A 16,682-nucleotide genomic window follows, 5' to 3' on the forward strand; every position below is an offset into this window, starting at 1 on the left:
AGCAATTGAGGAAGAATTTGAGCTTAGGAAGCTGCGGTATGCCAACTTGGCAGCTGAGGCAGAGGACAGAGGCTGGAAGATCAAGGTGCGCCCGGTGGAAGTGGGGTGCAGGGGCTTTGTTGCCAGTACAACAGCAAAACTGCTTAGAGAGATTGGGATCAGAGGACAGGCGCAACGGCAGGCTATAAGAGAATTAGCTAACACTGCTGAGAGGACCAGTCACTGGCTATGGCTAAAAAGGGCTGACATCACTTGGGCAGCTAAGGCAGTCAGCAAGAGAAAAGAAAACATTCCGCTCTTCTCCCCTCTGCTCTTCTTCCCTTTTCTGGGAGGCAGTGAGGAGGTAGAGCGTACAGCCCAACCCATCGGGGAGGTGTGGGAAGCCAGATCGAGCGCCCACCTTCCGGCTCTCCTCTCTGCTCTCTCCTATGTTGTCCCTTTTGTCTTACTTCTCTCTATCACCTTTTCTATCCCTTTGAAGGAGTGAGGCTCCATAAATGCTAAAGAGGTAAGTATTATTTCTCAGTTGCAGTGAATAGATAGGAGAAAATAAACCGTAGAAAACTAAACAGAAGAAAGAAGAAGAGAAATAACAATTTAACATAAACCAGTGGCACACTCCGGGGTCTGATCAACCCTGACAGGGCCTCCTTGGATGAGGGTGTCTAGTGATAAGATGATGTATTTCTGAAATGATTGATGCAAAGGACCTGCATGTGCAGTGCAGGGCGACCATATTCTGCGTGTGCGGGATATTCTGCGTGTGCTACCTGCCTGGACTTTTTTTAGGGGGAGGTAACAATGTTTAAAACAATAACAATAATAATATTTATATTTATAACAAGGTGCAATAATAATTAATGTGCAATAATAACAGTGTGCAATACACATACACTTATTCTTCTTTTTTATTTCTAAGTTAATATACTGTGTTGTGTTGTTTGTGTTGCGTTGTGATGTGTCATATCGTGTCGTGTTGTGTTATATGTAGTGCCGACGTAGGACAGTTTTTCCAATTTCATTGTACTACTGTACTATGTATGACTGTGCAATGACAATAAAGAATTATCTTATCTTATCTTATCTTATCTTATCTTATAAGTTGCAAGATTATCTGAGTGCTCCAGTATCCTGGGGTGAGCTGATATGTTGCTGTTGTTAAGGGTCCGATATTGAGGACGAGAGTAAAACAACGATGGTCCAGAAGAGCTTGATCAAAACAATTGATTTTAATGAATACACGCAGCGTGGGGAGATGCAAACTGCAAAACATCAGTTGTAAATCTCCGCCCCAAAATACACTTCAGATTGCTTTTATAATATCAGGGTATTATAACGCCCCCTCTTGCGTTTACAAGCACATAATTTGCCTCTTAAGAACATTATTTGCCTCTTTTACAGACAATGATCAATTTTAAGAGATAAATGCAGACACAGAAGTTCCCCTTTCTGGCATCCTCTTCCAAATATGGTGATGATCTCAGGCCTTTGAGGTCCCCATGGACTCGTCCTCCTTCTGTCACCTGTTGTCAAGTAAACTCTAGTGCAACATGTTGCTGAATACACTCAGGCCTTTGCTCCGCTACCATTTTTACTGTAACAATATACTCAGCATATAAGCTTTTAAGATTGTAGATTTAACTCAACGATTTAAAGTGTTTATAACTGCACCTGTAATAAAAATGTTAATATGTGATTATGATAACCCCTGTAATACAAATTATAACATAATGCCAACAGCTTCAATAAATGCTTTGATGAAATGATAATTAATGCAACGATAAAGATGATGGTTATGAACAGTAGCAGTAAAATAATTTCTTTAATCCTACACTGTGAAATTTAAGTGTTTATAAAAAAATGCACATAACATTTCCGCACGTTTTAAAGAAGTCTTGTGTAATTTAGCTCTTTGTATTTTGTTCTGTACAAACTCCTGTTACTAGCCCATCAGCTCACGGCTTACCAGACACTAAATGTTTGAACGTGTCAGATAAGAATCATTCTGAGGCAAAATAAGATTTTAATGGATACATGAAGCTGAGGATCAGGGATTTTTTATTTATTTATTTTTTTTTACTAGCGAGTCATCCAAACTACACAGCAGTATATTAATGTCTAACCTTGTGTGGATCATCTCAGGTGTTTTCTGGGCTGAAGTTTTCTTCGTTTTTCAACATCTATTTCCTGCCATGTGATTGCATTTGTCTGTGCCCATTAGGGTCCGTCATATTAAATTTTATTTAGGGGAAAAAAATTAGTGTTCATCCTTCATCTTCACTGTGCTAATGTGTTTATATTTTCCTAACCGTAGCTCTTTAGCTATTCACTACATAGCACACCAATACATGTCAGCTAGCCCAACTACAGTAACGCTATAAATGTTGCTGCTGTTTAGTTTTCTGTCTTTATTTATGTCTGAATTGATAGCAGAGCTGTTTGTATAGTTTTTCAGAGATCTCTCAGTCAGAACAGGGTATATCATCTTTAAATAGAAACTAACGAGCTAACTTCTTGTTAACTTCTAATCCGTTAAACTTCATAAAACATTCCATGACAATGCACAGGGTGATGGTGTTAGTAATGGGTAGATGACACCTCGTAGTCACATTGCCCTTATTGTGTCGACACTGTGTTGACTCTGTTGAAACAGTGATTTGAAACAACATTGCAGACATGAAAGCTGAGCAACTGTGGACAAAAGTTTCGGCCTGTCTCAGTAATGTAAAGCCCCGAACATCCTACATTGGCATGGAGGACGAGGAAGGCACTCACATCACTTAGTAATGACAACAACATTATGATAGTCTTTCTGGTTTAGCAAAACCGTGCACTTACTCTTCTAGCCCGTCAGTGATGGAACATTTAAAAGTTGATGTGTACTGTAAACAAGGAATACGGATAAGTATTTAAGGTTTGACTCTCATCATCCACCCAGTTTATGCACTGGGTGTTATCAGAACGCCACAACACAGAGTGAACACCATTTCCACAGACACAGCGGCCAGGGAAACAGAAAACCATCATATCAAGCTGGCCCTGATTAAATATGGTTATCCTAGCTGGACATTTGTCAAAGCTGGGACGGCACCTAAAGAAAGCTCCAGGCAATCCAGGAGAGAAGTACAACTGCTGTCTAAGCGAAAACCCTTAGTGATGCCTTATGTGTCAGGAGTATCGGAACAGTTGAGACACATTTTTTCTAAACACTGCGTCTCTGTGGCTTTTAAACCCCAAAACATACTGCGCCAAAAATTGCTCCACCCCAAGGATCGGGTCCCGAAGCAGAGTAATATAAACAGAGTAATATAACAGCGTAATACGGAGTAATATGCTGTTAAGTGCCAGGAGGATTGCCATTATTTATACATCAGGGAAACCAAACAACCTCTGGCTAAACGTATGGCACAACACAGAAGAGCCACCTCATCAGGCCAGGACTTTGCAGTCTATTCACACCTACAGGCCAGGGGAGACTCTTTCAATGATGAGGATGTACACATCCTGGACAGGGAGGAACACTTGTTTGAGCGGGGAGTCAAGGAGGCCATTTACGTGAAAAGGGAAAGACCATCTCTGAATTGAGGGGAGGGCCTAAGGGTACATCTTTCACCATGTTACAATGCTGTGATTGCAGCCATTCCCCAACTCTCTGTTAATGGTACTCATGGCCAATAAGTCATTGATCAGTGGTTGTTGGTCAACTGTCATAACAATTTGCATATTAATGATCAAGGAACTGACCTCACAGCCCATTGTTCATTCAGTGGTGCTAGTTTCAGTTATTGTGCAAAGGTACTGTTTATAAGATTGGGGAAACCTGCAGTCACCTAAGACTGAAGAAGTCACTTGGATGAGTGACGAAATGTTTCTCCCACTGAAAATGCTACGTCCAGATGAACAGAATCAATCTTGTGGGCACTAGATAAGTCCACTGTGCTGAACCATCAAGCACTGGAGAGACTGTCAAGAGCATCTGCTGGGTGCAGCATGGGGATAGGAGTCTTTGATCGTGGCTGCATTTAATTTCTTGTAATCAATACAGAACCAGTAACTGTCATCTTTTTTTCTCACAGAAATGACAGGGAAAGACCAGGGGCTACAACTTTCCTCAGTGATGTCATGTGAAAGGAGCTGCTGAACGTGCCTGTCTATCTCTGTTGTTGGATGATGTCCTGTAGGCCCTTTGTTTAATAGGTGAGGTATTTCCTGTCCTAATACTGTGTCTGACTTTGTCTGTGAGCCCATAATCCATAATCAAGAATGCTAAAAACATAACAACTATAAGACAACAGTAGAGCCTTTAGATTCTGTTGTTGTTTTTCAGAAAGTGATGACTGACTGAGATCAACATCTGGTAATGACTGCTGAGGAGGGGGTTCTGCCGTGGTGTCAACTGAGGCAAGAGCAGTCTCAGTACTACACAAGAGGGGGACACTAGCGTGATACCCTACATTGAAAATACCTTTTTCTCAATAACAGCAATCACATGACGAGCGGGAGTTTTACTAGGAGGTACCAGCACATGTTGATGGACCTCAGTATACCATACACTTGGCCCTAAGAATCTGCTACCATTCTTTTCCCTGTTAGGAGTGGTCTTAATGAAAGTGCACATGCTGTTGTCCTTCGCTGTGTTGTTGGTGTCTTTTTTTGATGAAATGGGTTAAGCAAGAGTCATTCCTGTGTCCACCCGAGACATTGGGAGAACTATGCCTGTGAGAGTTATTATAGGGTGAACACCTTGCAATTAACTTATCAGGGGAGAGACGTCTATCTGGGCTGTACTGTCTGAAATGTTCTCAACTGTGGGTAGAATGTTGGTGATATCGGTGAGGTGGAGAAGGTGGTGGACTAGACCTAATGGAGCTATGACAGCTGGGCATAGATCAGTAGAGACTAGGGTCAGGAGAAACAGATGAAGATACAACAACACCTTTCATGGCCATGCTCATCTCTTTGTTCATCTGGATGCTAGGGATGGGTATTGAAACCCGGTTCTTGTTGAGAACTGGTTCCCACTGTTTCAATTCCTTGGAATTGTTGTTTGCCATTTTTGCAAACGATTCCCTTATCGATTCCAGTCGCCCCGAATGACATCACCACGTTGCGGAGCGTCATTTACCTTGCAGGAAACACGGCGCCTAAGCGGCTCAAACGCTCAAAAGTTTGGTTATACTTTACGAGAACGGATGACAACAGGGCAACTTGCAATACTTGCAAAGTAGATATTTCATTTAAGGGAGGAAACACTACAAATATGCAAAAGCATTTGCTCACAAAACACGCGATAACCTTAAATGAATGTCGTGTTTTTAATTCCGCTCCGGACTCGTGAATCTCAACCCAGCAGCAGTGGTAACGTTTGCACGTCCTCTCCCGTTAATGCAGCAGGTAAATAATCAACTAACACTGCATATTATGTTAGCGTGATCTGCCTTATTACAAAACCTGCCATTACTGTGCGCTGCATTTAGGTGACCATGATGAGAGAGACAGACAGAGTCTGGCTGGCAGTTGTCGCTGCAGTCTACCGTCAGCGTCTCCTTTCAGGCCAGGATAGACGAATGTCATCAAGCAGTAACTAAGTTTGTGGTCAAAGGCTTGCACCCATTTGCCACAGCAGATGCCCCCGATTTTCGGTAAGTGAATGTGTTTAATTGTAGGCAGGGACATTACTGGATATTCTTGTGTAATTGCTACAGAATAATTTATGTTATACTTTGTTATTGCTAGAGAAGAATATTTATTTTATTATTTTACATTTACAATTTTTTTTTTCCTGGGGACCCTGTGACACCCCATTGAAGAGCCATAGGCTGTGGATCTCTTAAGATCTCACTTTTGGGTTTGTAAGGCCATGTTACTCCTAAATTTCTATCTTGTTCAAAGAGAAGATATAAAACAAAGTTCTAAGCTAATCGACCTTAGTGTTCTCCTTTTTTAAAAAGAATCGATAAGAGAATCAATAAAGAATCGAATCGTTAAACAGAATCGAAAATGGAATCGGAATCGTGAAAATCTTATGTGCGACCAGTGCGACCAGCCGGTCTCATATATATATATATATATATATATATATATATATATATATATATATAGATAGATAGATAGATAGATATACATATATATACATATATATACATATACATATATATATACATATATATATACATATATATATATATACAGGGGTGCACATAAGTGGTCCGCAGGTGCGCATTCGCTGTCAAAATAAAAGACACGCACCAGATAAGAAGTTGCAACGCGTGTTTGCGTACATATAAAAGGCACTGTTTTTGTCTGCTAGAGTGGGATTTTCATGGCATATTCTGCACCACATCTCTGTGCATTCATCATTTGTTTGAAGCCAGCTCACCTCCTGCAACCACTTTTCCGAGAATACGCGCTTCTTTTGCGGTTCGGACTCCTGACATTTCTTTGGTGGTGGAGGAACACCAAAGTAATTGCTTAAAGGAGCTTGCTTCTTCGACATCTTTGTCACGGTCCTGGGTCGGTTCGACCCAGCATTTTGTGTTTCTTATGTTTTGGTTTAGTTTTGCATTAGTTCTTCTCTGGTGATACTGTTTTGATTATAAATATATTCTGTTTCTTTAGCTATATGTCAAAAGATTTCAGGATTTTGGTATTTGTATTATTATTTTATTTTATTACTTTATCTTTTGCTCTTTATGTTTATGTTTGCTCTTTCAGTAAGTCACACTTTGTGCAGGCTCCTAAATGGGGAAGTTACACAGGAAGCCTGCAGTTCTATTTTCTCTCTTCCTATATGTGCTCTCTGAATAAAGACTCTTCCTTTTCACTGCAGCGGCGTGAGTCTCCCTGAGTCTCACCCGTGTACACGTAAACCTGTCTGAGCGTTTTATTCCGACCTGAGTTGCAATACAGGAAAACTCCTGACATTTCTTGGTCCTTCGAGCCGGATGGGATACAGCATTTTTGTGTGACCCCACAGGAAAGCCTCATCGAGTCCTGCCGCCGTGAGAAGCCCGCGCTGAAGTCTGTCGACAGCTCCTCTCTAGGTAGAGGATATAAAGTCCAGAGACGTGACGTTCGGGTTCTGGCCGGCGTTCTTATAAGTGGTCCACGGCGGTGGGGGTCGATGAGGTAGACCTGAGAGACCGGCAGCAACCAGGTGAATATTAACACTCTGAGACACCTTGCGTAAAACGTTTTAAAATAAAATAGAGCTCGTCTGGGACTGGTAGCTCCCCCATAGTGGGTAAAGTAGGCTCGCCCAGAGAGGCTGGTAGCGTTTAAAATAAAGATTGAGCTCGTCTGGGACTGGTAGCTCCCCCGTAGTGGGTAAAGGTAGCGCGCGTATAAAAGTACTGTTTTGTTTTGTATTGTTTTATTTTTGTTGGTGGAATAAGTTGATTTTACAGCACAATAAGGAGGCTGAACTATTCCACTATTTTGTTTGCTGTTGGCCACCCAAGTACTGGTGAAAAGAGAGAAACAGGTCGTGTTTTATCACGTAAAGATGACACCGCTTTCAAGAATAGCTTGAAAGTAGAAGGCCGTGTCAACTACCACTCTCTATTCCCGTGCCAGAGAAGGTGCCGCAGTTGTGTAGTTGTAAAGTATTAAAATTAAAAGGATTCAAACTCACTGCTGACGAGCAGTGGTTAGAGAAAAAATGTCCAGGCGCCGGACAAATTAGTGCATGTAGATGGAGAAATCCTAAGAAAACAAAATGTCCCACTTGGGAAGGTAAATGTAGCCCATCAGCATTAACACAACTGAGGGAAGCTCTTTTGAAAGAAATAGCAGAAACAAAAAACCTAAAAAAGAAAGGGAAACGTTCACAAGAGTTGTAATATTTTAAAGCATGGAAAGTGGAATGAAGTGGAATAAACAAAAGGTTAAATTAAGGTTAAATTAAAGTAGAGCTTATCTGCGATAAGCATGATAATAGGAGATAATAGGAAGGTTAACAACCTGTAAACTGGTATTAACAATGAAACAAAATTGGGAAGACAACCAAGCTGAATGAGTAGTAATGCGTGAAACCAGATAATTCACACAAAATATATCAAATAAGAAAGAGAGATGCATAAGGTATATTAAGGCTGTGTCATTGTTCAGCCAAGGAAAATGTCTCCAGCTTGGGAAGGTGTGAAGCTGCAGAGTCACACAGACCCGTGATGGATACATAATAAAATATAAACTAATATACTATTGTATATTAGTAGTAAAGTAGTGAAGTAGTGTATATACTATTGCTGTTATAAAAAAGGAAAAACAATACAATGATAACATTAACAATGACATACTATTAATAAGAAGGGGCACCTCAGTCAGTTATGATGTGAGGTGGAAGATTGTTAAAAGTAGTCTGATTCAAGCTCAAGGTTTGCTCAAACTCAGTACAATGATATATGAGATGAAGAAAATAAATGGCCTGTATTTATATAGCGCTTTACTAGTCCCTAAGGACCCCAAAGCGCTTTACATATCCAGACATCTACCCATTCACACACACATTCACACACTGGTGATGGCAAGCTACGTTGTAGCCACAGCCACCCTGGGGCGCACTGACAGAGGCGAGGCTGCCGGACACTGGCGCCACCAGGCCCTCTGACCACCACCAGTAGGCAACGGGTGAAGTGTCTTGCCCAAGGACACAACGACCGAGACTGTCCAAGCTGGGGCTCGAACCGGCAACCTTCCGATTACAAGGCGAACTCCCAACTCTTGAGCCACGATCGCCCGAAAAATAAGGAAATAACTACACTAATCAGGTGCATAGAGACACTTGACCTGCTTGTAAACCTGTCATCTTAGATGAGACTTCTTTAGGATGAAGAGCAAACCTATACTAACAACTAATGAGAAGCTGAATTAAATATGTGGACACTACCAAGCTAATGAGGAGCGGTGACGCGCATGGAGATGCTGGTTTTGCTCACTACAATTGTATAAATAGAGTTTGAATTCAGTACTGTGGATGTACAGTGAGTGACCTCTATATATCTTGAAAAGCATGTCTGAAATACTCGTATGGAAGCATATTTTGAGTGATTTTAACTGTGTAAATGCTGTGAGTAGTAGGTTTTGAGTGATTGGGTGTGATCTGCACAAAAATAATAAAGAAAAAAGAAAGTATATCACTACAAAGGTTCATAGTGGAGTGAGTGAACGAGTGGAAGTGTGTGTGATGATTCCTGATGTCTGAAAGAGCTCAATTTAAAAGTGTGTGTGAAATAAAGGTGTTGGTTTTAGATCAAGATTTAGTAGAATTAAAGAGGGTTTATAGACTATGAATACAAAGAGAAACAAAAGAGTTCGATTAGTCTGCAGAAACAGGAAATTTGTGTGCCTGTGGTGTGTCAAGACAGCTCACAGAGAGAAACAGAACTCTATGAATAGAATGAATAGACAACACATACTCAACTTGTTATATGTGAAATTATTTCTGGAAAGGGTCAGAAGAGATAATTTGAACCTAGAACTCAGTGATATGATGCACGAATTAAACCTTATGGCAATAAACACTTGCAATGAAGAAAGCAGCTTACACTCAATTAATATGAACGCAAAGCCTTGATGCCATAGGCAATTTGTTTTGTTTTGTTTGTTTGTTTTGTAAGTTTGGAAAACAAATTTGTGATCATACTTGTGGATCACAGTGACACATAATGATTAGGCACATGATTTAACAATGACGAGTTTTAGAGCTGTGAGCTATGAGCTATAAGCAATGCAAAGTTTTTCCTAACTTAAAAGTTTGAAATATGTAAGATGTATGAATTCTTTGAGAAATAGGAATTGCCTAAAATGCCTTAAGTCAAAATGTAGTGTTGCATCTACACAGCAGATAGAGTTGTAGAAGCGAAACCATTGACATCCTCACACATGCAGGCCAAGATATAAATGTATACACTGACAGACAGTATGTTTTTTCAGCTGTGCAACACTTTGAGATCTTCTAAAGACACTATTAGAAGTAATTTTATTGCCAAAACGGTTAGCATTTTGTAAATGTGCTGCACACCAGAAAGGCTGCTCAGAGGTCACTAAAGGCAATAACTTGGCAGACCAGAGCCGCAAAAGCAGCAGCACAACAAACTATAGACACATTAATGTCTGACTCCTCAATGCAAATACCACTTGATGTGCTTATAAACGAACAGAAAGCCGCACTAACTAGAGAACAAAAGAAGTGGTTAAAATGTGGAGCACAGCTAGAAAATGATTTGATGACTTGTAATAGCAAACCAATACTACCAAAGTCCCTACACATATCAGCAGCATTATTGTCAACAGGAGGGGGGGTAGGAGAGGTAGATAAACTTTCAGAAATTTGTCGGAACATGCATGATTTGCCAAAAACATAATGCACACCACCTCATCTTTTTCATACAATCCACATGAGTTTTATTGAGCTAAATGAATGCCAAGGCTCAGAATACGCTCTAGTGATCATAGACGTGATCTCAAAATAAAATAGAAATCTATCCAGTAAAAAAGCAGACGCCATCTCAGTAGCAAAATGTTTGTGCAACCATTTTATTTCAATAGATGGCATCCCCACTCTGATAAGATCAGACGATGGGACACATTTTGTTAATGAAGTAATCAGTAAGGTCTCTGAAGCACTAGGAAATAAAACAGAGACTGAGAAAATGCATGGAAGAAACAGGGAGACCATGGCCTGAGTGTAGAGGCCTGGTAAAAATGTGGATGAGAATGACACAAAGTTCTCAGAAACTCACAACTTGAAATTACTTGAAAATGAAGAGATTGTTCTAAACAACTCACCAGTATCTTGCAGGTTGAAACCAGGTGATTGGATCCTGATCAAAGTACTCCAAAAGAAAAATTGGAGTTCACCAAGGTGGGAAGGTCCTTATCAGGTGCTACTCACCACTCCCACTGCCTGCAAAATAGCAGAAAGACCGTCTTGGATCCACTGCAAAAGAGTGAGTGACGACCTAAAACGTTTAGACGCCGACACCCCTAACTCCTGTATGGTGATCTATTGGTGGAGGGAGGGCTGATCGGGTATACCCCGCCTTCTTCTTCTTGCCAGTAGTCTACTCATCAGAGGTCACAGGTGTGTCTGGTCATCATGAAGACACTTGTCCTCCTAATGGCTACTGTTGCACTCCTGGTGAGTTTATTAACACTCACCCGAAAGAGAAAAGATGAACAACACCACCTGCAGACAAGATGGACACATGACAACTCACATCTCCGTGACATGACACAAGACCACATTCATCCATGGATGAACAACGCATGGTATCGATATATACATGACAGCACACCCAGAAAAGACTGCTATGTTTGCTCCTATATGCCCCCAACGACACAATACGCCACCCTGTATGCGAAGGGAATGGACATAATTCAAGCAAAGTGTGCCGCGAGCTACGCCGGCCGTGGGCATCAATTCCAGGGAATCGTAGTCAACCATGAGGAACCTCTCCAGATAGGACTACGAAACGGCACATGTGACGAATGGTTCTGGGTTGACCTGAAAGTGAAGCACAGAAGTAAGGCTAAATCATTCCCAGTCTTTCTTGGAAACAATGGGAATTAGAGCCACAGCCTATGCTACCGCCAAGAGAACGGATCCACGCCAATAGGAAACACCACCACCAACTGCAAAGCAGTACAGACACACGCTCCTGGAGGTCCCGTGAAGAGCAGCAACATCTCAAATGGCACCTTCTGGGTGCAAGGGATGGCCTGGGATATCCTTCCTGGGAATTGGACAAGTCAGTGCGCTCCCATTTTCATATCTGACCACACTCTCAAGATAACCATGGACGCCACGTCAACTTCAACGTCAACAACAAGGAAAAGACGAAGCACCCCAGACCTCAAGCAGCATGATTCCATATGGGGTTCCGATGTCCCAGAGGAAACTTTGGACTGAAAGACAAAAGGTTCTGAATGCTTCATGTAAATTCAACGACGAACGGGATCAGGAAACTGACGCTCTGTGCATTGCAGTAATGCAACACATTGGACATGACTCTCGCCGAGAAAGGAGAAAGGTGTCCTCTTTAACAACACATGTTGCACATACATTCCAGATAATGTGCACTCACCGAACATGACTGATGCTCTGGAAACACTCAGACAACTTTGGGATGCACTACAACGAGACTATGCCACAAACACAGAAGACTGGCTTACATGGCTTTTAAGCGGCTCTTGTCCCTGCTGATTAAAGGACTTGTTTTCGTTGGTGTTCTTCTGCTGTTGTTGTGTCTGTTCACTTCATGTGTCATACCTTGTTTGAAGAACATGGTATCAAAAACAGTAACTGCTTCAATTCATGCTTACGTCACCCTATCACAGAATGATGAAGATGACAATGAGATAGACACTTGGATATAACGTACTCACAAAACCCACTATTTTATGATGTCTTGGCTAAAAATGTCTACAAGTGGCCATAGACTGATGCACTGTTAGTGGTTGCTATGTACATATATAGAAGGAAAGATCAAACAACAGGTGGGAATGTCAAAAGATTTCAGGATTTTGGTATTTGTATTATTATTTTATTTTATTACTTTATCTTTTGCTCTTTATGTTTATGTTTGCTCTTTCAGTAAGTCACACTTTGTGCAGGCTCCTAAATGGGGAAGTTACACAGGAAACCTGCAGTTCTATTTTCTCTCTTCCTACATGTGCTCTCTGAATAAAGACTCTTCCTTTTCACTGCAGCGGCGTGAGTCTCCCTGAGTCTCACCCGTGTACACGTAAACCTGTCTGAGCGTTTTATTCCGACCTGAGTTGCAATACAGGAAAACTCCTGACACTATATGATGATGATGATGATGATTATTTCTGCTTTAGGTTTCGTTATCGTGCCCTCATGTTTAGTTTAGGTTGCCTGTGCTTAGTCTTCCCTGCCTGTCCCTCTGTCTGTCCATGATGCCTGCTTATGAGTCTGCGTCTGTGTCTCTGTCTGTCATGTGCTTCCTGTTTTATTTTGTAGGTCTGTGTCCTATGTCATTGCGTTCAGCTTTGTGCTCTCCCTGTCTCGTCAGTGTAATCAGCGTCAGCCGTGTCTCCCAGCTGTTTCCTCTTCGCTCCGTTCACCTCTTGTATTTAGTGTCTGTGTCTTCCCCTACTCGGTGTCGCGTCGTTAATGTCTTCTGCCCTCACTCCCTGTGTGTTCTGTTTACCGTCATGCCAGTCTAGTTGTTTTTCAGTATAGTTAGTTTTCTGTTCGGTAACCCCTGCAATAAAGCTGTTTGTTCAGAATTCACTTTCGCTTCCGTGAGTCCTGCATCTTGGGTCCTTCCTCTCTGCCTGCCGGCACACAGCCGAGACATGACAGAACGACACAACCACAACCTGGACCCAGCGGGCTCGTCCCGGGAGTGTGATATCTCCCGCATTCAATGTCTGGTTAAGCGGATTTCCCAAGGTAAGGTGATGGCGATCGGAATCAACGCTATCAAGGCGATCCTGGAGGGGAATCCTCATTTGCATCAGCTCAGAGAATACATGGCCTTGATGGACCAGCTGCATGAAACTCATGAGGTGTTACAAGCTCGGGAGCTTGCAGCCTTTGCCCGCGCCCAGTATTCTTCGCCGAAGCCGTCGCATCGGCAGCTGCCACAACATACGGAGCTCTCCGCAGAGTCATCCGCCGCACAGCAGCAATCGTCACGGGGGAGAGGCATTTCCGCACCGCAGCCACAGAGCTCCACTACTTGCCGCTCAGGACTTAATTCACCTGCCTCCTGCTTGGCGGCGATGTGGTCGCATGATGAGGACGAGGACGTCTTTTTTCCATCATCACCAGTTTCTCCTGTCGCCTCAGCCCCTGCCGCCAGGAGGAAGCGGCACCACCGCCGTCATTCCTCACTACAACCGGAGCCCAATCACTTGTCAGAACTGCAGGCAATGGTGAGTGACATTGACTGTACCCCTATTGCTTCACCTGCGAATAGTAATGGGGACTGTTTTCCTCTCACGGCTAAGAGTAGTGAGGTGAAGGCGGTTTGTTCCATGGACATTCACCCCGGCCCTGTAGAAAGAAAAGACTCCCTGACTGATTACGTTGATCAAATCAAATCAAATCAAATCAAAGTTTATTTATATAGCACATATTAAAACAACAGTGTTGACCATAGTGCTTCACAGTCAGTCAAAACACAAGACAATTAAAACAAACAATAAAATAGGACAACAAACAATAGGTAACAACACAATAAGCTAAAATCAGCCAACTAGTTAGAATCAAAGGCCAAAGTAAACAGATAAGTTTTAAGACGAGATCTAAAAGACTGGATAGACTCGGCCATACGAATATGTACAGGGAGGTTATTCCAGAGTCTAGGTGCCATGATCGCAAAGGCCCGGTCTCCTCTCGACTTCATTCGAGACCTAGGTTGTGCAAGGAGCAAGTACATGTGGCCCCGTTGATGTTTTTTCCATTGAAGAATCAGAATGTACAGGCAAAACTCTGATTGTGCACCCTCTGTTGGAGCCAACTAAGAACTTTTTTGTCGATACCAAGCCAACCCCGGACAGTTTGAATTCAGTTTTGACATGTACTGCTGAACCTATTAATAATGCTGTGGGTTCGCAATCCAAGAATGGAGAGGGAGACTTAACGGGCTGTTTCCGCCCTGTGCTCTTAGAGCCGAGAAGCCTAAGCAGAACTGTTTCTTCTGAACTCGTTCAGCTGGTTAAACTGAGCCCTAGAGGCTCAGGGGAGCCAATACCACCCCCTGCATTACGTTCACTACAAACACCACTTCAACCGTTAGCTCATTCAGCAGCCCAGCTAGCTATTCAGCTGCCCTCAGCTCAGTCAGCTGCCCAGTTAGCTACTCCGTTACCTATAGCTCTATCATCTGCTCCTTCACTAGTTTCATTCACACCACAACCGTCACTTCAGCCTTTATCGACCCAGTCTACTGCTGAGCAGCCCTCTTTTCTCACTCGTGTTAAGCAGACAGACATGCCCAACAGGGCTGTAAACATTCCTCAAGAGCTGTCCAGTTCTGAGACTGAGATACACTCCAGGGCCTCCCCAGAGGCTGGGTTTCAGCCCCCAGCAGACTCTGGACCCCTGGAGGTTAAGAAGCCAGCTGAGGACTGCACCCGGCCGTCGCTGCCTGAGCAGAATCAATGCTCTGTGCAACTACAGTCTGCTGTGTGTTTGCCAGAGGCCCGTGTGCCTGCTGGTTCTGTTTTGTCCCAGCCAGAGGCCCGTGTGCCTGCTGGTCCTGTTCTGTCCCTGCCAGAGGTCCCCGCACCTGCTGGTCCTGTTCTGTCTCTGCCAGAGGTCCCCGCACCTGCTGGTTCTGTTCTGCCTCTGCCAGAGGTCTCCGCACCTGCTGGTTCTGTTCTGTCTCTGCCAGGGGTCTCCGCACCTGCTGGTTCTGTCCTGTGTGTGCCAGGGGCCCCGGTGCCCACTGGTTCTGAGACTGTTTTCGCTGGGGGCCCAAGGAGCCCGTCCAGCTTCCTGCCTCGTCAGCTGGGGGCCCGAGGAGCCCGTCCAGCTTCCTGCCTCGTCAGCTGGAGGGCCCGAGGAGCCCGTCCAGCCCCAAGACTCGTCAGCTGGAGGTTCAGGAGAACCTAGCCAGCTTCCTGCCTCGTCAGCTGGAGGGCCAGCTTTTCTGTTCGGTAACCCCTGCAATAAAGCTGTTTGTTCGGAATTCACTTTTGCTTCCGTGAGTCCTGCATCTTGGGTCCTTCCTCTCTGCCTGCCTGCACACAGCCGAGACATGACAATCTTTAAGAGTTCTAAACAAATGTCTGTCCTCCTCCAGAAAATCTTATGTACGCAAACACACGTTGCAACTTGTTATCTGGTGCGCGTCTTTTATTTTGACAGCAAATGCGCACCTGCGGACCACTTATGTGCACCCCTGTATATGTATACATATACACACATACATATATGTGTATATATATATATATATATCTGTATGTATATACAGGGTGGGCCATTTATATGAATACATCGTAACAAAATGGGAATGGTTGGTGATATTAAAGTGCTGTTTGTGGCACATTAGTATATGTGAGGGGGCAAACTCCTCAAGATGGGTGGTGACCATGGTGGCCATTTAGAAGTCGGCCATCTTGGATACAACTTTTGTTTTTTCAATAGGAAGAGGGCCATGTGACACATCAAACTTATTGGTAATGTCACAAGACAAACAATGATGTGCTTGGTTTCAACGTAACTTTATTCTTTCATGAGTTATTTACAAGTTTCTGACCACGTATAAAATGTGTTCAATGTGCTACCCATTGTGTTGGATTGTCAATGCAACCCTCTTCTACCACTCTTCACACACTGATAGCAAAACCGCAGGAGAAATCCCAGCACAGGCATCCAGTATCCGTAGTTTCAGGTGCTGCACATCTCGCATCTTCACACCATAGACAATTGCCTTCAGATGACCCCAAAGATAAAAGTCTAAGGGGGTCAGATCGGGAGACCTTGGGGGCCATTCAACTGGCCCACGATGACCAATCCACTTTCCAGGAAACTGTTCATCTAGGAATGCTCGGACCTGGCACTCATAATGTGGTGGTGCACCATCTTGCTGGAAAAACTCAGGGAACGTGCCAGCTTCAGTGCATAAAGAGGGAAACACATCATCATGTAGCAATTTCAAATATCCAGTGGCCTTGAGGTTTCCATTGATGAAGAAGGGATCCAC

General features: G+C 43.2%; 1 protein-coding gene across 1 annotated transcript in view; it reads left to right on the top strand.

Annotated features, from left to right (window-relative positions):
• The window catches only part of LOC102078118 (CLOCK-interacting pacemaker), a 46,394-nt gene extending 41,763 nt beyond the window's left edge, over positions 1-4,631 (top strand). Inside the window, exon 4 of the mRNA XM_025911036.1 lies at positions 4,077-4,631. Within this exon, the coding sequence (XP_025766821.1) occupies positions 4,077-4,082 (6 nt within the window). The 3' untranslated portion in view covers positions 4,083-4,631. The remainder of the gene's footprint in view (positions 1-4,076) is intronic.
• Positions 4,632-16,682: the final 12,051 nt, after the last annotated feature.

Source organism: Oreochromis niloticus, linkage group LG10 (genome assembly GCF_001858045.2).
Source record: "Oreochromis niloticus isolate F11D_XX linkage group LG10, O_niloticus_UMD_NMBU, whole genome shotgun sequence".
NCBI classification, from domain to species: Eukaryota; Metazoa; Chordata; class Actinopteri; order Cichliformes; family Cichlidae; genus Oreochromis; species Oreochromis niloticus.